Below are 25,367 nucleotides of genomic sequence, written 5' to 3' on the forward strand. Positions count from 1 at the left end.
CAGAGCTAGCAAGGCCTGCATCATCCACGTAGAGGCTGCAAGAGTGACGCAGAAGGCTAGAGACGCTGCGCAGAGCCTCTGCAGGCTGACACAGAGGGTTTCAGGCTGACACAAAAGGTTTCAGGCTGACATAGAGGTCAGAAGGGCCTATGGTGGGTTCAGAAGAAGTGCTGGAAAATTTGTCTATCTGTGGGTAAGCTAGTTTGGCACCTTGTACTAGAAAGTTGTTGAATAATAAAATCCTCCCTTGTTGCACCGGATTTCCCACATTGGGTTTTTCCGGGGACATTAGTCCAAAATAACTGTGTCAATGTGTTGATTCTTGTGCATATGTTTGTTTCTATATTACGGTGTGATATTTGCAGCAATATTTATTTTAATGTTTGTTGAAGTAATTTCATGAATAACTTATGGTGAAATAAGTAGGAAAAGTAAATTAGTTGCTGCAGTGATAGAATTTTCACATGGTATCAGAGGGAGTAATCAGAGACAGAAAGGGAAAATCAGTTATGGGTAGAGACCAAGATGCAAAAGCATCCACCTCACAGGACTCACGCAGATTTTCAGAAGATTGCACAAGAGAAAGAGATTGCGATTTCTCTATGTTGGCTTCCAGGTTGGAAGAAGAAGTGGTGTGCATGACTAGTGCTGCATCATCAGAAGTATGGTATATATATACAGTGGAGCCTCGTGGCATATGACAGGAATCAGGGAGTGTTTCTCAGAATATCGAGAAGAGAAGATGAACTTTCAGATCACCATGGGGAACAAGGCAAAGTGTACTCCAGTAGGAAAGGGTACCATAGTTTTTCAGACAGAATCAGGAGAGCGGTTCCGTGCCACAAATGTGCTGCATGTACCAGGATTGGGGATGAACTTACTTTCCGTGTCACAACTACAAGGCAAGGGCTATGACGTCTACTTCATCAAGGAAAAGGTATACGTCAAACACCTGAGCTAGAAAAAGAAAGTGCAGATCGGAATCAAAAGTAATCGTTTGTATAGATTACAACTAGAATCTCCAATGGCACTAATAAGCAGTCATGGGGACAAGGACTTGAACGGACTATGGCACAGAAGGATGGGTCACTTGCACCATGGAGCTTTGAGAATTCTTAGGAGCACTGTAACAGGAGTTCCGGATCTGAGTACGGAACGAGATGATGTATGCAGGGGATGCGCTCTAGGAAAGTATGCCAAGGCGACATTTCCTAGGAGCAAACACAGGACCAAGAGTGTACTAGGATTGATACACTCAGATATCTATGGACCTATGTCTGTCAAAGCTCTCAGTGGTGCCGAGTATATCCTTACCTTCATTGATGACCACTCGAGCAAAACTCAGATTTATTTTCTAAAAACCAAGGATGAGGTTTTCTGTCGATTCAAGGAGTTCAAGGCTCTAGTGGAGAATCTGACTGGTAAGAAAATAAAAGTCCTGCACTCAGATAATGGTGGAGAGTATGTCGATAAGGACTTCACTGATTATTGCGCTAAGGAGTGCATCAGAAGGGAGTGGACAGTTCCCTACAATCCGGAGCAGAATGGGGTGGCAGAAAGGAAAAACAGGACTATTGTAGAAGCAGCTAAGGCCATGCTGTATGATCAGGATATGCCAAAATTCCTATGGGAGGAAGCATGCAACATAGCTGTATACGTTCAGAACAGGACTCGTCATCGGGCATTGGGCAAGATTACTCTAGAGAAAGTCTTCACTGGGAAGACGCCTGAAGTCAGTCATTTTAGGTTATTTGGGAGTTTAGCGTATTGCTGCATACTCGAAGAAAAGTGGAAGAAGTTGGATCAGACTGTAGAAAAGGGGTATCTGGTGGGATATAGCAAGAACGCTAAGGCATACAGAATCTATCTTCCAGGGAGCAGGAAGGTAGTAGTACGATGAGATGTAAAGTTCATGGAGGACAGAGCTTTCAGAAGATCTCGCGAAACACCTTTTGAGGAGTAGTCGAAAGAGGATCCGTTGGTCATGCCTCTTCAACCAACGAAGGTGAAGAATTCTTCCTCAAGTCAGGAAGATTCTCAGGATGAGGAGGAGGAGCGAACAGTTGCACCTGCTGGTAGAGGAAGAACTAGCAGAGAACTTCGTCAGATTCTGCATGATGCAGAGAACTTCATCAGTGAGCCAAGGAACAGTAAGAGGGAGCGAAAATAGCGAGACATGTATCAGGCGTTAGTAGCTCAGGATGGGGAGCCTGCCAGTTTCAAGGAGGTAGCTTAGCATTAGGTTTGGCTAGATGCGATGGTGGAGGAGTATAACTCCATAATGGTGAGCGATGTCTGGGAGGTGGTGTCAAGGCCTCAAGACAAATCTGTGGTAGGTTCAAGATGGATCTACAAGATCAAATATGCTGCAGACGGCAGTGTGAGAAATACAAGGCCGGGTTTGTGGCTAAGGGGTATGCTCAAAAGGAAGGGATTGACTATGAGGAAACCTTCACCCTGGTAGCCAGGTATACATCTATTAGGACCGTGATATCTCTTGCAACCCAGATGGGATGGGAGATCCATCAGATGGATGTCAAGACGACATTTTTGAACGAGGTAATAGAAGAAGAGGTATACATTGAACAACCAGAGGGCTTTGAAACTCATGAGGAAAAGTCTCATGTATGTAGACTGAAGAAAGCCTTGTATGGGCTGAAGCAGGCACCAAGAGCGTGGTATGGTCGAATAGATGGCTACTTGTAGAAGATGGGGTTTGTCAAGAGTGACGCGGATCCAAATCTCTACTATCTGGTCGTAGAGAACAAGCCACTTATCTTAGTATTATATGTGGATGACTCTTTCTGACAGGATCATCCAGAGTCATTGAAGACTGGAAGAAGAATCTAGCCACAAAGTTCGATATGAAGGATCTGGGACGAATGCACTACTTCCTAGGGTTGGAAGTTTGGTAGCAGAAAGGAGAAATCTTCCTTGGGCAAGGGAGGTATGCTACAGAGATCCTAAAAAGGTTCGAGATGGTAGACTGTAGACCTATGGCTACACCAATGATCACCAACTAGAAGAAGATTGATGCATCAGAAGACAAGGATGTCGATCCCACCCTCTACCGACATCTCATAGGGTCCCTGATGTATCTGGTGAATACCAGGCCAGATATTTGCTACGCTGTCAACACCCTCAGTCAGTTCATGGTGGAACCAAAGAGGACACACTGGGTAGCAGCCAAACATGTTCTCAAGTATTTATAGGGAATAGTTGATTATGGGTTCTTATACACCAAGGAGAAGGTTGTCAGGTTGAGTGGATTTACTAATGCAGATTGGGCAGGAAGTTCAGTGGATCGGAAAAGTACCTCTGGGTACTGTTTCAACATTGGATCAGGAATGACCTCCTGGTGCAGTAGGAAACAGAAGTCCGTGGCTCTAAGCTCATCTGAAGTAGAATATATGGCAACAAGCACAACTTTGTGTGAGGCCATATTGCTTAGAAAATTGTTGGTGAACCTATTCAGAAGAAATATGGAGGCGACCAGGATCATGTGTGATAATCAGAGTTGCATCAAACTCTCTGAGAATCTAGTATTTCATGATAGGTCGAAGCATATTGATATTCGGTGTCACTTTGTCAAAGACTGTGTCCAACGAGGAGCTGTACAATTGAGATACACTCCTGTAGGAGAACAAGTGGCAAATATCCTCACCAAGGTCCTTGGAAAGTCAAAATTTGACTACTTCAGGGAAAAGATGGGGATGGTAGAGAACCCCTTTCAGAAGTAGTGAGTTAGCAGCACGAATGAAGAGGGGGTTGTAGTGTTGGGAGAAAGGAACAACAACAACATAGATGCAATTGTAGTGCGGATGCAGTGTTGGGAGAAAGGACCAGCAACATCACGAATGCAAACGGAGTTGTCGTACATATGCAGCAGTGGCAGTAGCAGAGTCATGGGCAGCAGTACAAGATGCAACAGTGCAGAGGATGTTGGGCAGGGAGGCTTAACATCAGCACAGGGACTGATGCTAGATGAACAGGTTGATACTCAGTGAGGAGTATTACTAGAGCACAGTCCTCGCTAAGAGGGAGTGTTGATTTGGGGTAGCATCGAATGTGCTCTAGCCACGAAATTTGGTGGAGAGGTTGGGGCACATGAGATCTCCAATACCCAGAAAGGGTTTGGGCAGATTCTAAATAGTTCAGGAGATATTAAAATAATTAATATTTTTAATGGAGTCCCTAAGTCTAAACTTAGGGAAAATAAAATATTAATGTGTATTAATATGAAACTGTGTTAGAATGGTCCAAAAGACATGGATCAAGCCAGATCTAATCTTAGCCGTTGATTAGGGACTTAATCTCGGCCGTTGATTTGTCAACGAGAAAAGTATAAGAGGAGGCTTGAGGGTCACTTGGAGAATACACTGAGGGAGACCAATCAGTTCAATTTCTGGAGCAGGGTTAGCTGAGAAATTGAACCAGTGGTCTGGAGAGCAGTCAGGAGGTAGAAAGTATGGAATAGAGAGACGGGAGATCAGCGCAGAGGCAGAAGGGGGAGACGCAGGGCTAGAGGAAGCCACGCAGAGGCAGTAGAGATTGCACAGAGCCAACAAGGCTTGCGTCATCCACGCAGAGGCTGCAGGAGTGACGCAGAAGGCCAGAGAAGCTGCGTAGAGCCTTAGTAGGCCGACGCAAAGGGTTTTAGGCTGACGCAGAGGTCAGTAGGGCCTACGCTGGGTTTAGAAGAAGTGTTGGAAAATTTGTCTATCTGTGGGTAAGCCAGTTTGTCACCGTGTTATACTAGAAAATTGCTAAATAATAAAATCCTTTCTTGCTGCACCGGTTTTCCCACATTGGGTTTTTCCGGGGATATTAGTCCAAAATAATTGTGTCAATGTGTTGATTCTTGTGCATATGTTTGTTCCTATATTACGGTGTGATATTTGCAACAATATTTATTTTAATGTTTGTTGAAGTAATTTCATGAATAACTTATGGTGAAATAAGTAGGAAAAGTAAATCAGTTGCTGTAGTGATAGAATTTTCACACTAAACTCCCAATGGGGTTAACCAAGTACCTTATTATGTGGTTTCTGGTTCTAAAGGGGATAATATAGTCAAGGTACATTCGTGAAAAGGTGGTGCGATGTGGCAGATAGGTGAATGAGGTAGGGAATGAGAGGGGGCAGCCCTGGGTCACATGCTGAGGCATAGGGGTAGCTAAGAAGAGGGAAGCCCACGCTTGGGTTTATAAGGTATAGGAGGGAGCAATCATGGTACATAAGGTGCCCCAACCTTGATTTTTCCACCCTTCTTTATATGCCTTTTGCCTTTTTATGAATTTTTTTGATTAACTACTCGAGGCTCAAGGGGTTAGAGCATGATGTATAAGATATAACAGTGAATTCCCCCCTTTAAGGTGGGGTGGTTCATTGCCCACCAAGGGTTGGGACAATCATGTGTTCCTATATGATGAGGAAGGTTCATATAACCTGTTGGAACCAGGGTGATGACCATGATGATGGGGTAGAACTTCATGTAATGGTTTTTGCTCACGTACTAAATGCTTTTGTCTCGGCCATCTTTTTCATTTTGCGGTACTTTTCCGGTTGAATGTGGCCATATATGCTTTTGACTTTATTTTTAGCTGCATCAACCTTCGGGCTTCATTCCAAGCCATGACCCAAGGTGTGGACAAGGTGAAGGGGTGAGCTGACCCTATTTGGACCCAATGGAGGCATGTGGACCCAGGTGGGAGAAGTGATGGATGGGGTAATAATGAATGGAAAGGGGGTATTATAAGCGGATAAGGGAGCGGGACCACGCAACCAAAATCAGGGCTTCTCATGAAATACCATCCCCGAAACCAAGTGGTCAGTAAAAGAGATCCCACGAGACTAGAATCCAAGGTGAAGTCCTAAAAGGGGTATAGGGAACAAAAGCATAGACCTAGCCCATTAATTCTGCCGAATCCCCCCATTAATCCATACCAAGTGTTCATATAAGCAAACTACAAGACTCAATTTCTAAAAAAGGGATACCTTTAGCTTTGGGAGGCCTATCTTCAAACATACGATCATGGCAGATGGGCGAGGGATGACATGGCCGACTCAGATGGCGGAGAAATGGCATAATGAACTAGCTGATGGCTGCAAGGGGCTGTTGGCTGCCGGTTGAGGACCATCTTGAAGAAAAATTTTCTCCTAGGGATGTTACCCACAAAATGGTGGGTAACATTTGGCTCCAAATGGGACGTGATCTCTCGAAGAAGTGGGCAAAGCTACTCGAATAGGAGGTCACGAGACCTCCAAAAATGTCTTTGTTACCGCAGTACTGCTAACTGCACATACAACAAATGGACAAAACATGGGGCAACATGCTTTCACGGCGTCTCAGGAGCGCACATGCTAATATGTTAGGCCATAAAATTGACAGAAATATAAACATATGCATATTTTAATCTAAGTGCAACTAATCTACCATGAAAAATATCATATGATGGTAGTTCTAATCAGAAAATGAACATGCAAGGCATCCTACCCTAACATGCATATGGTAAGGCTACTACTAATTATAATCATAAAGCTAGTGCAACCAACATATCATCACATCAATATACATATACCTGCCAGTATGATTACTCACTTAGCAACCCCCAAATCGAATGTGGACATAGTCACATGGCGGATGAAGTAGGTGGGAGGTGGGAAAATGTGATCTCCATTCGTGGTAGAGGGAGGTCATAGGAGAAAGAAAACTAGTCATTTTATAGGTCCAATGCTTTCCTTCTAGGTTCAAAATAGAGGAACGAATGATCACTCCTGAGAACTCATCACAATCACTTTTTGTAATATCATGCTTTGAGGATGTCACATGGTTGTGATGAGATGGGAACGAAAGGTGAGAAAGAAGGAATGCAACAAATAGGTCTCTCAATGTGATGGTCACAGTGGGAAGGGGAGGTCACAGAGTGATCATAATCCTGAGGATGGGTCAAAGGGGATAAAGTATATTCAATGAAGGGCTCCTCCTTGACACCATATTCAGAAAAGGGAAAAGGGGCATGGTCAATCGAGGTCATACCAAAAGGGATGAGGGACTCACTTGAGGAAGACCCAGGATGATGTACAAAAGGGAAAGGCAAAGGAGAGGGTGAAGTGTCATACAACAGGTTTTCCTTCCCCATAATCTGAAGGCTCAAGAGACTTGAATGTGTCATCATGAGGTCAGTAGTTAGGAGCATCATTGCTTTCCCCATTACAAGCATCAAATATTGGTTTTTCATTAAAGGGAGAATGAATCATTTCCAACTGTCCTTCTTCATTCTAGGGAAAATAATAATTCTCCTTCTTGAAGGCATCAATGGATATGTCATCACAAGTAATGTTCGAGATAAAGGAAAAACCAATCTTAATCCCATCTTCCCTGTCAGTATCATAAATGGGAGCACAATCAAATTAGGGCCCAACAATTTCCCACTTCTCCTTTTCAATGCGGTAATAATATCTAATGTCACTTTCTAAGGAGCTCACGAGATCACCTCCCTCAAGGTTTTCAAAAGGAGATTCATCAGGAGCGATATCCTCGAGAAAGGTAAATTAGTCTCAACTTTACTTTCCATAACTTTATTCTCCTCAACAGATGTGCTCTCAAAATCATTTTGTTTGTCCTGCAGCCCCAACGAGGACTCATTCTCTTGCTCATCACTGAAATCCTTAAGGTCATCTTCATCTTGGTTGGTTGACAAGCGGCCTTCTCTTCTTCTCTCTTCTCTTGAAGAACAATGGCTAAGGTATTTGTTACATGCTTTTGGTAGTATGCTTCCAAGAGGAGAGCATTAGTAGGGTTCTCCTTATATTCACATTTCATGTTATGAAGCTTGATGACTTCATTATAAAGCATGAGAAAACTTCATTAGAATTATATTCGCTTACTACCTCCCTGCATGACCTAGTATATTCATCCATTCGTTCTTGCGTGATTTGGAGGCTCTTGGGATCCAACTCTTCGTCATCCCTAGAGGAGGTATTCCTTTTCATATTAATGAGGTTATCCAAAATATTCACAGCACAATTTATGTGAGCAAGGTCAAGGAGACGACTAGGATCTTCTTCATAAGCACACCTTACTCCGTTGAGTTGTATTTCTTGCGGCCTATAAGGCGTCCACCGAGTTGTATTTCTTGCGACCTATAAGATGCAAGTATGAATTCCATATCCATGCTCTCCAACATATTTTGAAATGTTCCTACATATTCCACAACTTTCTTTTGCAGCTCTTGAATCTTTTAGTTACTGAGTTTTTCAAGTATAGGACCAAGAGAAATCTCCTTCTATGATTTTGCATATTAAGATTATAATGGAGTCGCTAGGGTCAATTAAAGTGCCTTGATAGATGCTTGCTTCACCCTACAAGCATTCACTGTAAAGCTCAATGAAGAACTAGGGCTTCGTTCTTCCAGTGGAGTCACTAATAATGATATGTCGATGTATCGTAAGGGGAACAAAACACACGTCTCGTGACCCCAACAACGACGCCAAAATGTTACCGCACAAACTAGCAAAGGACCTAAAAGGGGTTCCTATGAGGACAACTGCTAGGTCAAAGGCAACTATGGAGACTTAGCCTACTGACACCACAACTAAGATTCCCTACTCTTTACGGACTTTCACCTATGGGAGGAGGCCCAGTAGTTGGGAAGTCACTTATAAAGTATAGATCAATAAAGGGGCAAAGTGACCCAAATGATTCCCTTTCCAGAAGAGTTTGAAGAATAGGGCTTGCTTGCTCTATAAGAAAGGAACTTGATCTTCTAGGGAAAGGGGAAGAGGATTGGAGGGTTGAGGTAGAAGTATGAGACCTGTAAAAAATGTTCTCAATCCCTAAATCCTTTGAGAACTTGGATTCTCGATTAGTCCTTGCTAAATAGGCTTTGGTGAAGAATGGGACCACACAAGGCTAAGTGGACCCAACCCAGGTTAGGGGATGGATTCTGGCAACCAATGGTGTTCTTAACCTAGCCAAGGTGAGGGGAAAGGATCAAACACGAATTTTCTCCCAAAGATGTCAGATTGATCCTACTAGGTTCTAGCCTTGGGAACGCCTCGGAAAAGCTTGATCCTAGAGCTATGGCTTAAGATATCTGGAGATTCCACTGCCAGAATTGCTTCAAATTTGGAGGAGAGCAAGGGGCATACATGTATCAATAGGGACATAGGGACACCATACACCAAGTTTACTTATAGGAGTTCATGTGTATCATAAGGCAAATTTTTTGATAAGGAGTACATGTACATTGTTTTAACATAGAGGGAAGGTTTTCATGTACAAGGGGATGCCAAGGGCATGTAGGGGTTATGTACATGACTCTAGATATACAGCAACATTTATTTTCACATGACTCTTTTCTTTATTTGCAAATGCATCTTTTCTTTTTGTTCTATTTTTGCATGTGTATGGTAGAGGGAATTAGGGTTTTGTGTGCTTGTGAGAGGGGTAGGGTTTGTAGTTTAGGGATGGGGGAAAAAGTCTACATTTTATGTACAAATAATATGGGACAGAGATGAAAGCATGACTGTGAATGAAAGGGGAAAAGAGGGAAGGGACCAAATGGGACAAAATCACTTGAAACAGTCACAAAACCCTAGCATTTTACAAACATTAACAAGCAGCCATATAAGTCTTTTCATTTGCATGATTTGAGGTTAAAATCATAGCATGAGGGCTTACATCCATCACCAACCTCCAAAACAATGTGTAAAGAGCCTATCTTGAACAAATTTGATGATTTGGAGGAAGATTGGGCAATTTTTTGAAGTTTGCAGCAAGACAGCTCAACGGGTCGCGCACCTTGCCCAACGGGTCGCGCACCTCTGGCTCAACGGGTCGCGCACCTTGCAGGAGGCTTTTGGAGACCTTCCCGGTGTCGGAATCGGGCGCAGGATGGCTCGTTGGAAAGGTATTTGAGTCTACTTTCCAACCCAAGTGGAATTTTTCAATTTGGAGTTGATTTGACCTGTCAAAAATCAAATCTCCCAAGACTGGTCAAAAAGTGCCAAATGAGGCTGCCTGAAAGAAGAGTACTGTTGCAGTCAACATTTGAATGCCTTCCTCAACCCCAAATTGATCTCATGATAGCTCATTGGAAAGCTCTTTGTGTCTAGTTATCATTTTACCCATCAAGCAAATCATTTGGCCAGCCCAGCTAGGAGAAAACTTGATTTTCCCAAGGTCACTTCAGAGGTGTCTTTGATTCTCCTGAGGCAACGGTATTCTTGACATTTCTCTCAAACAATGACACCTGTGCAAAAAGTGAAGGAGGTTTTTCTTCTTTGGCATGTTATGAGCCAAAACCTCTCTCAGTTTTCCAAAATTCATCTTTGATTGCTCTGGAACATCATTTGAGTGCGATTTGTCCCGATGTGTGAAGCAAGGAATTTTGTCGAAATGGAGCGAGATGAAGGGGATAGGGGGCTTCTAAATTCTTGGGGAAATTTGTGGTAGTGGGGAGGGATGTTAGGAAGCAGGGGAAAGTGGAATCTCAGTGATTGAGTGAGGGAAAGGGGTCCAAAAGGGCAAAACACAGGCCAAACCTAGAAAATTGCCAGGTTGTAGCTAGAAACTAGGGTTTGTGCAAAAATGAGGATTTTGGGGGATCTGAGTGTTGGGAAGTGCTTGATAAGGTACATTAAGGATAGGGGAAGGTGTATGAACATCAGGAAACAAGTTTTGCTAATGATTTGACCGCCCAAGAGAAATTACCTCCAAAACCCTAGGAGAGGGAAATGAGCTTGCCTAGGCACAACTGAAGCATGAATAAGTTGTAAAAAGACTCATTAGACACTGGCATGATAATGACAACCCTCTGAATGATGATAGGCTCAGCTGAATGATGACATGGACTGACATTTGGGCAAAGCCTAGACCTAATGCCTAGTGACCAAATTTTGCTTGAAGACTCACTGAAATGACAAAATTTGACCTTGACACTCTGAGAACACTTTGTAAGAGCATATTTGATCATTGTAGGAAGGCTGGAAAGACTGACACTAACACGTCCTTTAGGTGCACGGAACGATTGGAGGTCGCGCACTGCATGGTAAACGGGCGGGTTGGATGACGGAGGAAGATCAGCGGTAGGATCTAGAAAACGGATCGCTGGGATTGTTTCGCTGAGGGTATCGGAAAATACGGGAGCGGGATGAACGCAGGCTGTTGGATCGCGGGCGGACAGATCCAATGGTCTTTGGGTGGAGGAGAGGCGCGGGGGTTAACAGGCAGGGACGAGCGGTTTCGACGGTGGGTGGTATTGCTCGCACTGGCGTTGGAGGTTAGGCGGTAATCGTACAGCGACGTGCGATACCACTCGGAGGGCGACGTGTGGCAGTAGAGGGGCGGGAAAACCACTTTTCATCGCGCATTATCGCGCGATTGTTTTGCAGGCGCGAGGGAAGCGATCTTCGTCTGATCGTGGCGGAGGTGATCGGATGGTGTAGATTTTATCGCACGGTTTTCGTTTGATATGATGGGAAACGTTTGGGTCGGGGGTGGCAGAGAGCGGCGTTTGTGAAGGCAGGTGGTCGTGTGGGCACGGGTTCATAGGTTTAAGCGCCCGGAGCTTAAGAAAATGGGGTTTTATGAGTTTGTTTTTTTAACGAACGAGTGTAGGGTATGGGGATGAAAGGAGAGTGCAAGAGGTAACGAGGAAGGGGAGAATGATCAGTAGAGGCCTCCTTTTAGCAAAACCAAGGACTGAGCTCACTTCTTCTCCTTGAATATCAACAACCTGTAGCAGAGTTAACAGGTACCTCGAGGATCCTGCCCCTCATCACCTGTAGTCTGTTTGACTACAGCTCGATGTCTCCCCACTTCCGCTCAAGTGGCATGTGAGCACTCATGGCACAACCATCATTTGTCTCCAATTCCTTCTTTGCCCTTGCTGGCGCAACCTTGGTCTCGGAAGCCTCTCCCTTGCTCTTCTTCCTCGAACACTAGCTCGCATAGTGACCCAGTTCCCCATAGTTGAAGCATTTGACTTTGGAGAGGTGCTTCTTGTTCCGTTTCTCTTGCTTTCCCTCAGATGCTAGGGCAGCATCTTCCTCTTCCTTCTTCTTGATTCTGATCCCCTTGCCGCTGCTTCCCGCCTTACTTAGCCTTCTGATCTCTTCTTGGTGAAGAGCCATCCACATTTCCTCCCAATTTGGAAGGGTTGCCTTGCCCAGTATGCTCTGGACAAACACCTCCCAATCTTCTGAGATTGCGTTCAGGGTTGTTCTCACCATCAATTCTTGATCCAGCATGGCTTCTATGGAAGTCAGTTGATCCTGGATCTCTTTCAATCGACCGAGGAAGGGGTCGATCTGTTCTCCCTTCTGCATCTGGTATGACCGCAACTGATTTTCTAATAGCATCTTCCTCTGTATGGAAGTATGATGATACAACTCCTTTAGGGCCTCCCACATCTCATTTATCGTATTCTTCTCAGCAATGTGTGGTACTACATGGTCCTTGACCCCGTCAAGGATGATGCTCTTGGCCCTCGCCATTGCATCCTCGTACTTATCGTTATCAACCAGGTCAACTGGGACTGCTATTGTCCTCAAGGCGAATTGCTTGAGACGGTTCTTGTCTAGAACGGATAAGATTCTGGCCTTCCAGACTACGAAGTTTGAGGCTCCGTCCAGTCTGTCCTAGTCTCTTACCCCATTCATTGCCATCTCGCTGCTCCTCTACTTCCCTTCTGGAAGTTCTCGATGTGACTCCCTCTGAGCCTCGATTTCCCTCCTGGAAACCCCTCTGCCAATGTCGAGATGCCCCCACTCCAATCCTTAGTGTGGCTGCACCACTGATCCGAATTTCTTGGCTAGAAGTTCTCGGCAGCAACTCCCTCCTCCTTGGTCTTGCCCTGTTAGGTACTGTTCTGACTATAGTACCCCACCAACTTCACTCTGCAACTTAACCCACAACCTCCTCAACCCTAGAAAACAGAAGGTTAGAGCTTCTAGGCTCTGCGCAATCCCGACACCAGCAAACTTCGTACATCTTGGCCACGAGCGTCAATCCTTCCTGACTGAGAAAGATGACTGAGCAGTGCGTAGGTCGAGTTTGCTCCCCTCTGCCACTACGCTGATCCTCTTCCCGGCTCAAACTTGTTGATGCAGGCACTGCGTCACCCCTTCCTTGCTGCTTCTCTGCTAGGAATAACTTTTGTCACTCGGGACAACTGTTTCTGCTGTTGTTGCTCTGCTCGGTTGATGCCCTCAGTTCTCTTGTGATCTGCAACTACGCTATAGTACCATGTTGAAATTTCTAAGTCTAATTGTTAGAAATCCTTCATGTAATTTCCGATTTATTTCTGCTTACTTGTTTTGATTAATTAAGAAGTTATTTACCATGTAAATATTGAAAATAAATACAAGTACATGCTCAACGCATTATAGATCATTAATTGAAGGAAACAAAACAAGCACACAAGTGACACCATTGTTTTTGGACCAATGTCCCCGGAAAAACCCAATGCGGGAACACTGGTGCAACTATCTGAGGGTTTTATTATTATGTAGTTTCTGAATACAATCTAGGTGCCAAAACCGGCTCACTTAACAGAGAATAATCTCGGCAGTAGTACCTCTCTAATCGGAAGTAGATATTCTGGCTGAAACCTTGGATAAACACTCTGACAGCTCCTAGCTCTAATCTGCCCCACAAAAACCCTAGCGTCTGCCTCTAGGAACTGTGTCAACCCTTCCTGGCCCTGCGTCGGCCCAATAACCCCTGCGTCAACCTCTGGAGGCACTGCGTCAGCCTCTAAAGTCTCTTCGTCACCCACGCTGGCTCTCTGAGGCACTGTGCAGCTCCTAGCTGCCTTTGCGTGGGCCCTAGCTGGCTCTGCGTGGCCTCTAGCTGGCTCTGCATCCCTCTCCCGGCTTTTGCGCTGATTCTCCCGGTACTTTCTCTGCCTGTCTGCTTTTGTATTCACTGCCCCTCGTTGCTGATCACTGATTCTATCTCTCTTAGCAAACCTCGCTCTAGAGAATAGAATGACTGATCACTCTGGTGTGTCCTCCAAGTGACCCTCAAGCCTCCTTATATACTTTTCTCGTTGACAAATAAACGGCTGAGATTAAGTCCCTACTCAACGACTAAGATTAACTCTGGCTTGATCCATGACTTTTGGACCCTTCTAACACAGCTTTATATTAATACACATTAATATTTTATTTTCCCTAAGTTTAGACTTAGGGACTCCATTAAAAATATTAATTATTTTAATATCTTCCAAACTGTTTAGAATCTACCCAAACCATTTGTGGGTATTGGAGATCTCATGTGCTTTAGCCTCTCCACCAATTTTCGTGGCTAGAGCACATCTGATGCTACCCCAAATCAATAAGAGGATCTGCCTTTGGAAAGGCTAGGGTCTAACACCAAATCCTGCCAATTATCCATATCAATATTTGTGTTTGCAATCGTTGATTCAATTAAGTTTCCTAATCTGAAATGAGCTGACAGACCTGAGGCGAATTACACTCATGGCAGGCTTGGGCAGCGTCTCTGATGAGATGAGAGGTTGTTTTATGACCTCTATTTTTCACTGGACAAGGGTGGGTTTGGCTACCTTCACAAGTCAGCCTAGGTTTCCTTCCAGGACCGCGATTACCTCCAGCCTGATGACCTTTCACCAAGGCGGAATGAGCCATGTGGCTAGTAAAACTGGAACCCTTGATGATATAGACCGAAGACTAGGGCGATTGAACATTGGCTGCCTAACACTAGACAAGCTTGAAGTTCCAGAACCTTTGTCAAACAAGAGAACTTGTCAAATTATCAAGGCATGAAGGCATAACACAATAAGTATACCGGCAGCCTACCCTACAATAGGCAGCGATAATGATTTGAACCAAGCCCAAGAGCCTAGTGAAACTCAACTAGGCCTTCTTAGGGCCACTCGGGTTATTGTAAGGAGACAAGCAACTATGGATCAACACCTTGAAAACCCGGTACAAATGGCCCAATACATCCAGTGAACAGTCATAACAATTGCCACAAGCAGTCATACATGAGAAATAAAAAAGTTGCCTTATCAAATACTCCTAATATATTCCCATGTGAGAAAGAAAAATTCCAAAATATACAGAGATAATAGTGCAGAATGCAGACAAACCATCATATGAATCAACACTTTCCTTCCAAAAACCATGGTGGTAATTCCATCGAACATCAGAGATCGGTATATGACCACACCTCTAGAGAAAAAGCAGAGATACTCGGCGAGCAAGGAGGTGAGGCAATAGAAACCTAGGCAAGAAACATACCCGCTGAAAGAGACCGAAGCTGAGCGCAGGCCGATTGCAACCCGGTGGAGGAGCACGAGGAGCAACATCTCGAGCCCGCAACGATCTACGAACAAACCTGTATCCAGATCCTTCCTTGAAACAGAAAATTTTCTAACCCTCGCTGTGGAATTACCATAAAAACTCGGCTTTACTCCAGTTCTGCCACCTTCTCTGATCACATTAATGTGCTGCATGCATGAGGCCATCTCTCCATACAGATTGTGTATGTGGGGGGTGGTGAAATGCCACCCTCATACCATGCACCTCATGTTAAAACAGTTGGTAATCCCAATGACTCCGGCTCGCACCCTGATCAGGGTTCCTAGGGTAAAAATATTGTCTCTATTGTGCATGGATGTTTTTCTCTAATATTTACTGTTTCCACTGCATTTATTGTTGATATTTTTTGAAATGTAATTGCTCAATGATATCAGTGGCATAAGAATACCATGTGAAGAATCATTAGGTAATAAGTATCTAGTAGAAAATAGGATTTTACTGTGCTCTTGTAGAAAAATCAACAATTGGAACTACTATACCACTGAATGTGTGAAAACTGAGCACAAGAATGCAATTGATGGATGGAGAATAATTGGTCCAGGTTGATGAGTAGGAATGTCATCGAAGAAGCAACAATTCACACCCATACGATGTGTCTCTGAGCTAGTTGCCTGAAGGGCAATAGTGTCATTTCCATTTTCGGGGAGCTTTGTCAACATCTGTCTTCCTATATGTCATTCATTGCGATGATTATTCTTGGAGATGCTTTTATCTTGCTGCAAGACTAGTTTTTGAAGATCCAATTTGATGTTGTGCCATTAACTAATGGGATTCTTCATAATGCCATCAAAGATGGCACTGCATCCATATAATGCTTGGTTTGAAATTGAGAAACCCTTTTTCAAAAACTACTTCATGCATGGACAATTGTTCTGTCTCCATAACTATAAATCAAGCAAAGGAAGCTAAGTTGGTTGATGTTATGAAAATTATTGACATCATTTTTTTTTACTTTTTCCCTTGGATGAAAATTACTTTTCGAAATACATTCACAAAGAAACCATTTATCACATTCATCGTGTATTGAATCTACTTGGTAAATTAGGGAGAGATTCCCATTCTATTACTATGATTGTTTTTGTAATATCTCGTTTCCGGGATATCCCTCAAACCCAAGCAAACTCCAACCAAACACGTCCAAATGATATAGTGACCGAGAAACTCAAAGTGATAAAAATAACAGTGGTACAACATATAATAATGTGAACATGAAATATAAGCAGATACTCAAGAAATGCAAAGAGAAATGCTAAGCCATTTTATTATATTGAGTAATGGAATAAGTATAGGAGGTGATCAGAAAGATGGCACCTCGACTTGCACAAGGCAAGTGAAGAAATACACTCAGAATAGCAAAGGAATGGCCTCTCTCTGAACTGCGTCCAAGCTGTTGGAGAACTACCGTGCTGCTGCTACTGCTGGAAATCAAATGAGGATTTGGGGCTGTTCCTGTCCTTAGAAAATGCTGAAACTCTGGAATCAGACTCTACTCAAGAAACCCAGAAAAACCCAGAAAGATTTTCTGAAATAGTCAACCCCCGAAAATCACCCCCTTGGGGATCTACGCTGTCCCTCAAGGCTCTGTGCTGCCATTGAGTAGAATCCACCAAAAATCAGCCCGAAAATCTGCCAAAATCCTCCAATATGCAAGAGTTGATCCCTTGCTTAATCTCCCAGCTCTAATCCTCCACAAAACCCCCAATCCAGAACTCCCACCAAAAGAATTGCGTCCCTCTTCCTCAAGACCGCATAGTCCTCAAATGCTCAGCTCCTCCACAACGCCAAAGATCAATCCTACTGCAAAAGACTGCTGGAAACTACCTTGCCCGAGTAGGCACTCGAAGTCCCCTGGGGCTAAGGGTGAGATCTCCGAATGGAGACACTCAATGCACTAAACACTGCTGCATACAGGCTAAACAACTAGCATGCTCCAAGTCGAAGTGACTAGCTCAAATGCACATAATCGAATGACAAAATGAGGAGGCTCCCCTCTCCTTTATAGCGTTGGCCTCTTTCAATCCCAAGGCTGACCTCCTCCAACGTAGTCCCTCTCTTGCCACGTGTTCCTTTCCATCTGCGCAGTCCCTCCAAGTGTCTGCGTGGGCCCCATATCTACGTGGTCCTTTAGGCCCCTTGGCTCCCCTTTAAGTCACAACGTTGTGCTACTAGGAAGTGACTTTTTCTAAAGGTGAGTTATGTCCCCCTTTTCCTCACCTTTTTATTTATAAATAACTATAGAAGGCAAAATTGAGCAAAATCAAATATTCTAATTAGCCATGGCTAATTAGGAATATTACAGTCTCCCCCGGCAAAATGTTTCTTGTCCTCAAGCAACTGAAGTGATGGATGCTGCAAAATTTTCTCACTCTCCCAAGTGGCATCCTCATCCGGTAAATTCTTCCACCTCAACAAGAATTCCCTGACCATTCTGCTCTACGGCTGCCTCTCCCTAGTATCAATAATAGCCTCTGGTTGCAACACCAAATGCCCCTCATCATCCGTGGGTGGTAGTTCATCTGTCACTATCACATGCTGCCCCAATGCCTTTTTCAGGCATGATACATGAAAGATGTTATGAATCTTGCTGCCTTGGGGCAGCTCCAACTCATACGCAACCTGTCCAATCCTGCGTATCACCCTGTATGGCCCATAAAAGTGGGGCTTGAGCTTCTCAGCCCCCTTCTGCTTCAGTGACGACTGTCGGTATGGCTGTAACCATAGGTAGACCAAGTCCCCTACCTCAAACTGTCTCTCCACCCGACCCCTGTCGGCATACAGCTTTTGCTGGTTCTGTGTTGTAGCCATATTATCCTTGAGAGCTCGGAGAATATCCTGACTCTCTTGGATCCAAATCTTGGCTCTTGGAGCCTTGCTAGCACCAAACATCACGTCAGCAAAAGATAAGGGATGATATCCATACAAAGCATAGAATGGTGACATACCAATGGACATGTGATGTGTAGTGTTGTAGCAGTACTCCCCCAGATGCAGCCACTTCAGCCATGCTCGCTGCTGCCCACTGACATAGTTACGCAAGTAGCCCTCCAGCCACTTGTTAACTATCTCTGTCTGCCCATCCGTCTATGGGTGATAACTGGTACTCGATGTCAACTCTGTCCCCACCAACCGGAAAGGCTCCTGCCAAAATCCGCCCATGAAATGGTTGTCCCTGTCACTGGTGATGGTCTTGGGAAGACCATGTAACTTGAAGATCTCTCTGAAGAACAACTTGGCCACCTGTGCTGTTGTGTAGTGTGCGGATAGGGCGAAAAAGTGTGAGTACTTCGTCAGTTGATCAATGACGACAAAGATGCAATCCTTGCCCTGTACCATGGGCAACCCTATGATGAAGTCCATCGAAATACACTCCCATTTTCCCTCCGGAATGGGAATAGGTTGCAATAATCCTGCGGGATGGCTCATCTCCCCCTTGTTCCTCTGGCAAACGTCGCACTCCCGGACATGTTGGAGTACGTCCTCCTTGAGGCCCTTCCATGAGAACCTCTCTCTAATGGACCTGTAGGTTTTGGTAAACCCCTGATGGCCTGGCAATGGTGAATCATGTGATGCCTGAAGTATCTTCTTCTTGAGCTGAGATCTCTCAGTCAAGAAGATCCGGTCCTTGTAGTAGATGATTTCATCGACCACTCTGTACCTGTCATTCGCCACTTGCCCATCCAGAACCTCACATGCAAATCTATCCTTGGAGTACTCTACTAAGAGTCGAGCCCTCCAGTCTGCGTCCAAGCTCATAAGAGACAACGTGGCTGGTCTACGTGAAAGGGCATTTGCTACCACATTGTTCTTACCCTTGACATACTCAATGTCAAAGTCATACGCTTGGATCTTATTGATCCACTTCTGCTGCCTCTCCTGTAGCTGCTTCTGCTCCAAAAAGAACCTGAGGCTGTTGTGATCAGTCCTCACCCTGAACCTGTTACCCACTAAATACTACCGGTACTTGGCCAATGCATGCATGATGGACAACATCTCCTTGTCGTATATAGAATACAACCTCTCGTGCGGAAGGAGCTTCCGGATCTCAAAGGCTATAGGGTGACCTCCCTGCATCAACACTGCGCCGATCCCCTCTCCCGACGCATCACACTCCAAAACAAATGGCTGCGTAAAATCCGGAAATGCAAGCACTGGGCAGCTGCTCATAACCTCCTTGAGCTTGTCAAAGGCTCACTGCGCTGTATCAGACCAACTGAATGCCCCCTTCCTCCTCAGATCTGTCAGGGGTGCAGCAAGCTGTGAGAAACTCTTGACGAACTTCCGGTAGTAAGTACAAATGCCAATGAATCCTTGAAGTTCTGTCATGTTTCTCGGCTCCGGCCAATCTTTGATGGCCCTGATCTTCTCCTCATGGACGCTCACTCCGTCCACCCCTATGATGTGTCCAAAGTATAACATCTCCGTCAATCCAAACTCACACTTGGAGAGTTTGGCATAGAACTGCTGCTCCTCCAAGATGCACAATACTGTCTCAATGTGCTGGAGATGCTCCTCCCAAGTCCTACTGTAAATGAGGATATCGTCAAAGAACACCAACACAAACTTCCTTAAGTGACTGCGGAAGATGTGATTCATGCAAGACTGGAATGTAGCTGGGGCATTGGCACCAAAAACTCAAAGTGCTCATAGTGACACTTGAAGGCGGTCTTGGGAATGTCTTTCTCCCTCACGCGAATCTGATGGTACTCAGATCTCAAATCAATCTTTGAGAAGAACCATGCTCCTCTCAACTCATCCATCAACTCATCGATCCTAGGTATGGGGTACCCGTTCTTCAGTGTCTTCTTGTTTAGGGCCCTGTAGTCAATGCACATCCTCAATGTGCCGTCCTTCTTCTTCACCAACACCACGGAAGAAGCAAAAGGACTCATGCTCGGCCGAATGTGCCCAAGAGCCAGCAACTCTTGAATGGCTCGCTCAATCTCATCCCGATAGGCCTTGGGATGCCTATAGGGGGTAGTAATCACTGCCTGTATGCCCTGCTCAAGCTCAATGGTGTGCTCAAACCTCCGGTGTCATAGATTGCTAGCTCCATAGGCTGAGCCAGATCTATGCTTTCATACCACTGTAATATCCTGTTTTCGGGATATCCCTCAAACCCAAGCAAACTCCAACCAAACACGTCCAAATGATATAGTGACCGGGAAACTCAAAGTGATAAAAATAACAGTGGTACAACGTATAATAATGTGAACATGAAATATAAGCAGATACTCAAGAAATGCAGAGAGAAATGCTAAGCCATTTTATTATACTGAGTAATGGAATAAGTACAAGAGGTGATTAGAAAGATGGCACCTTGAATTGCACAAGGCAAGTGAAGAAATACACTCAGAATAGCAAAGGAATGGCCTCTCTCTGAACTGCGTCCAAGCTGCTGGAGAACTGCCATGCTGCTGCTACTGCTGGAAATATAATGAGGATTTGGGGCTGTTCCCCTCCTCAGAAAATGCTTAAACTCTGGAATCAGAGTCTACTCAAGAAACCCAGAAAAACCCAGAAAAACCCAGAAAGATTTTCTGAAATAGTCGACCCCCGAAAATCACCCGCTTGGGGATCTACGCTATCCCTCAAGGCTCTGCGCTGCCACTGAATAGAATCCACCAAAACTCAGCCCGAAACTCTGCCAAAATACTCCAAAATGCAAGAGCTGATCCCTTGCTCAATCTCCTAGCTCTAATCCTCCACAAAACCCACAATCCGGAACTCCCACCAAAAGAACTGCGTCCCTCTCTCTCAAGACCACGCAGTCCTCAAATGCTCAGCTCCTCCACAATGCCAAAGATCAATCCTACTGCAAAAGACTGCTGGAAACTACCTTGCCTGAGTAGGCACTCGAAGTCCCTCAAGGCTAAGGGTGAGATCTTCGAATGGAGACAATCAATGCACTAAACAATGCTGCAGACAGGCTAAACAGCCAGCGTGCTCCAAGTCAAAGTGACTAGCTCAAATGCACATAATCGTATGACACAATGAGGAGGCTCCCCTCTCCTTTATAGCGTTGGCCTCTCTCAATCCCAAGGCCCACCTTCTCCAACGTAGTCCCTCTCTTGCCACGTGTTTCTCTCCATCTGCGCAGTCCCTCCAAGTGCCTGCGTGGGCCCCATCTCTACGTGGTCCTTTGGCCCCCTTGGCTCCCCTTTAAGTCACAACGTTGTGCTACTAGGAAGTGACTTTATTCTAAAGGTGAGTTATGTCCCCCTTTTCCTCACCTTTTTATTTATAAATAACTATAGAAGGCAAAATTGAGCAAAATCGAATATTCCAATTAGCCATGGCTAATTAGGAATATTACAGTTTTCTTGCACTTGGAGTTTGACTATCTCTTTGTCCCATCTTCTAAATTAATTAACTAGTGACCTACATACTGATTATATCATCTCTATCCATTGTTGGTCTCAAGTTGCATGCATAGAATTGAGGCCTACTGCGTTGATGTCCTTTGCTAAAGCATGAATTTCTCATGAGGTCGCCCACAAAATATTTTTGCTTCATATGTTTTCTCCTGGGAGTAATGGGCAAGTTGTATTGACTAGTACCAATTTCTACATATTCTGAATTGAATTGCTGACATTTCTGTTTCATTTCAGTTGCTTTCACAGTATAAGTGGCCAGATTCCCTGGAAACGGATTTCCTATATGGTATGTGTTTGAAAATATACCAAATACATATTATTTACAGTTAAAATTGATCTCTTACATTTATCTTAGTTAAGTTGTCACTTCTTTCAAGACTGCAATGTTGATGGACTCTGATGAGGAATGTTTATTCCTAATGGTCGTGTGTTACTCCGAAGGTTCATCCTCTATAGGTACATCTCTTGATGCACATTTTCTAGCTGCCTTTTCAGCAGCTGCAGGTAAAAGATCGATTCCATCAGCAGCATCTGATGAATCAGATCCGGAGGTATGTTTCAAGGCATGATTATTTTAGTTAACTGTTGTTCTATTATACTTTAGGTATCTTGTCTTGATTTTCATTGTCAACATTGGAATCGAGATTTTGTTTTAAATTGATTTCTGTTATGCAGTGGGGTTGCTGGGATGCTCAGCATGAATCAGAAAAACCTTCAATTGGAATAGTATTTCCAACAATTCAACGTGTACAGCATGGGAATGAAGGGATTCATGCATACAGTCGTCTTCTCTGTTTTGCAGAGGTCAGGGAACTATGTTAAATTGAAGTTGTAGCTGCAGCAGTTCGTCATTACTCTTTACAAACTCATATTTAACAGTATTAAACATGAAGCAGAAGTTATAATGTTTTGTTGTTGGTGATTTCTTGAATGTTCATAGAGTACATGGGAGAGACTGAAATCCGCTAATCTTCTACATGATGCCATTCCTTATCCTAGAGAAAGGCATGGCTTTCCGATGCATGTCAAGGTAATGTGGTAAATTATTCTTGTCAAAACTACAAGTATTTTCCTTAAATCACCAATTTTTATTTCGGGCAGTGTGTGGACAAATTTTTCCAAAGATTCAAACTGTTTAAAGAGATATTCATCATTATAACTAGCAAAACCATAATGTGAAAGACAATGAATAGTGCTTTTAAAAATTTGGAGGAATAATTTTTTGTGTTACACTGAATCCCAATCATGTAAATTGATTTAAAGAGGAAAATCGTCTTTCTACAGTTGTTTTTCCCAGGATTCTTAAACTTTATCCTTTGTTGAAATGAGATTTGTTTTCCAATGTTAGAAGCACAGACTCTAATTGGTGAGACTTGGTCGTAGCTGATTCAGTTCAATAAGTATATTATTTTTCATTTATATTTTTGCATCTTAACCACCGTATTGTAATATATTTCATGGGTGGCTTGGTCAAAGAAGATCACTCACCTAACATTGTATTATATTTGTACATCTTTTTGTAGACTTGGTCAAAGATGATCACTCTCCAATTACATACTCCTATATAAATTTGAGGTATAGACTCTAGAGTGTACAGTATGTGCAATTGTGACAATATTCTCTGTACTTGGATTTTTCCTTTCTTGTGTGTGAATATATGTACTGTTGTTTAACTGTGCAAATATTAGTAAGTATCAATGTCTGAAGGTTGGGCTTCTTTACGGGTTATGAAATTAGGACTTGTTACCTGCCAGTTGTACCTAGCAAATAAAAGAGGAAGACCATCAAAGTTGTGTTGAGAAATTTAGGGCATCACGATTAAGTGATTTCTCTATAATGATCACTGCTTGTGAATGCTTTTTACTTCTTTAGATTAGGATCTTCTCTTTACTTAGATTATTATGATGTTCTTTTTCATCAAACAACTATCAATGCATAAACAATAAAGAGACAAGAGACACAGAATATAGGCGATCAGATAGGGCCAAAACGTCTCCCACTTGAGAGGAGAACCGAAACGAATTCTTCTTCTTATAGAGATTCCAATTGACGAATACCAAGAACAAGACCCTTGTCCTATTGACCTCTCCAAGACCAAGTCTCAAGACCTCTTAGTTTAGCCTTTTCTTCAATAGTCAAACTGCTTTCTTCTCCTTCCTTCTTGGTTATCCTTTAGATCTCAGCTTTTAGGATCAGACTTGCAACCCTCAGCCTCCTTTGAAACCCTAGTTGCAGCACGTGTGATCAACTTCTGCACTTTGCTACCACTTCGCTTGGAGGGGAGACTTTCTTGTGACTTCTCCTTGATTCGGCTTGATGACTTCTCCTTTGATTCGACTTCACAAGTGATCTTATTGGCCTTGGCTCCTCTAGCTATCTTCTCGGCTTCTTCTGCAACATATGCTGCCTCCTTTCTTTGCATGTATGAGAAGAAATAGCCCTAGACCAGATCTGAAATGTTTCGTATAGCTTCCCTTCTTCTTTGCTTGATGATGAGGCTTCCTTCTTGAGTTTCTCGCACTTCTTAGACCTTTACCGAATTGCTTGTCCTAAAATGAGGCCGAGCTGCCCTATTTATAGTGGTTTGCCAATGTAAACAAGCCGATTTGACAGTTTCCTGGGCCGACATGTCATTTGGAGTATCTTTATTATTTCATTTAGGGTCGACTTGATGGAGATGTTGGAGCTTGGTCTTGGAGGGTCTCTTTGACTCTTTTATGCTCACATATATTTGTAACATGCCCAAGAAGGGATGATGATGATAATGCACTTGGACCACCTTCCCCAGCCAGCTGCACTCTTGCACCACACACTTGGTAGTTGATCCAGGGCCCAAATGGGGTTTTGTCTCACCATGGGAGACAAAGGGAGGGATTACATCATTTTCCAACCCTTGCAGATGGGATACATGCTTGTTCGTTTTAGTTGGAGACTCATGAGGATGATTTGTGCCCCTACAGCCACTTAGGGGCACCATTGTCGCTCAAATTGTACAGGAACCGTGACAACGACTCAGTACGGGGGCTATCACTCTGATCCTCCCCACTCCGTTCTAGCTGTCTCTAAACAGGAGATTATGGGGGTAGTCCTAGCTACTTGGTTGAATTAAGCAAGACTTGAGGATTTGATTAGATTAGAAATGAGACCAGTGTGTTATGGAGTAAAAAATCTTGCTGATTACAAATTAAGACCAAGTAACCAGATGGACAACCGTTGCTTAAATGACTTACTAACTTATATGCTATGCAAATCCTAAGATCATGGTGAAATGCAAGGCTCTTGGTTAATTTTAAATTTGATGCCTATTCTAAATGGAACCTCCCTATAAGAAGAAGAATTCATTTGGGTTTTTCTCTCAAGTTGGAGAGGTTTTGGCCCCAGCTGATTGCCTACATTTTGTTTCTGTTGTCTCTTTATTGTTTATTCTTTGGTAGCTGTTTGATGAAGAAGAATACCATACTAATCTAACTAAAGAGAAGATTCTAATATAAAGTTGTAAAAATAATTCACAAGCAATTAGCATTAGAAGAGAAATCACCTAATTGCTATGCCCTAGATTTCTCAAGATGGTATTAGAGCTAAGGTGACAAAATCACAGAAAGGGCATCTCATCAAGGGACACTCAAGCATTCAAGGACCAAAT

General features: G+C 43.7%; 1 protein-coding gene across 4 annotated transcripts in view; it reads left to right on the forward strand.

Moving 5' to 3' along the window:
* The window catches only part of LOC149142182 (forkhead-associated domain-containing protein / FHA domain-containing protein), a 500,049-nt gene that overhangs the window by 302,024 nt on the left and 172,658 nt on the right, over positions 1-25,367 (forward strand). For all 4 annotated transcript variants that reach the window (XM_089446328.1, XM_089446329.1, XM_089446331.1 and 1 more), the window contains 4 exons: positions 21,959-22,010; positions 22,166-22,275; positions 22,400-22,528; positions 22,665-22,754. In XM_089446328.1, coding sequence (XP_089302454.1) covers positions 21,959-22,010; positions 22,166-22,275; positions 22,400-22,528; positions 22,665-22,754 — 381 coding nt within the window. The remainder of the gene's footprint in view (positions 1-21,958; positions 22,011-22,165; positions 22,276-22,399; positions 22,529-22,664; positions 22,755-25,367) is intronic.

This window comes from Pinus tabuliformis, chromosome X (assembly GCF_031772625.1).
Source record: "Pinus tabuliformis cultivar Carrire ecotype Pingquan chromosome X, CPIR1, whole genome shotgun sequence".
In the NCBI taxonomy this organism is placed as follows: domain Eukaryota; kingdom Viridiplantae; phylum Streptophyta; class Pinopsida; order Pinales; family Pinaceae; genus Pinus; species Pinus tabuliformis.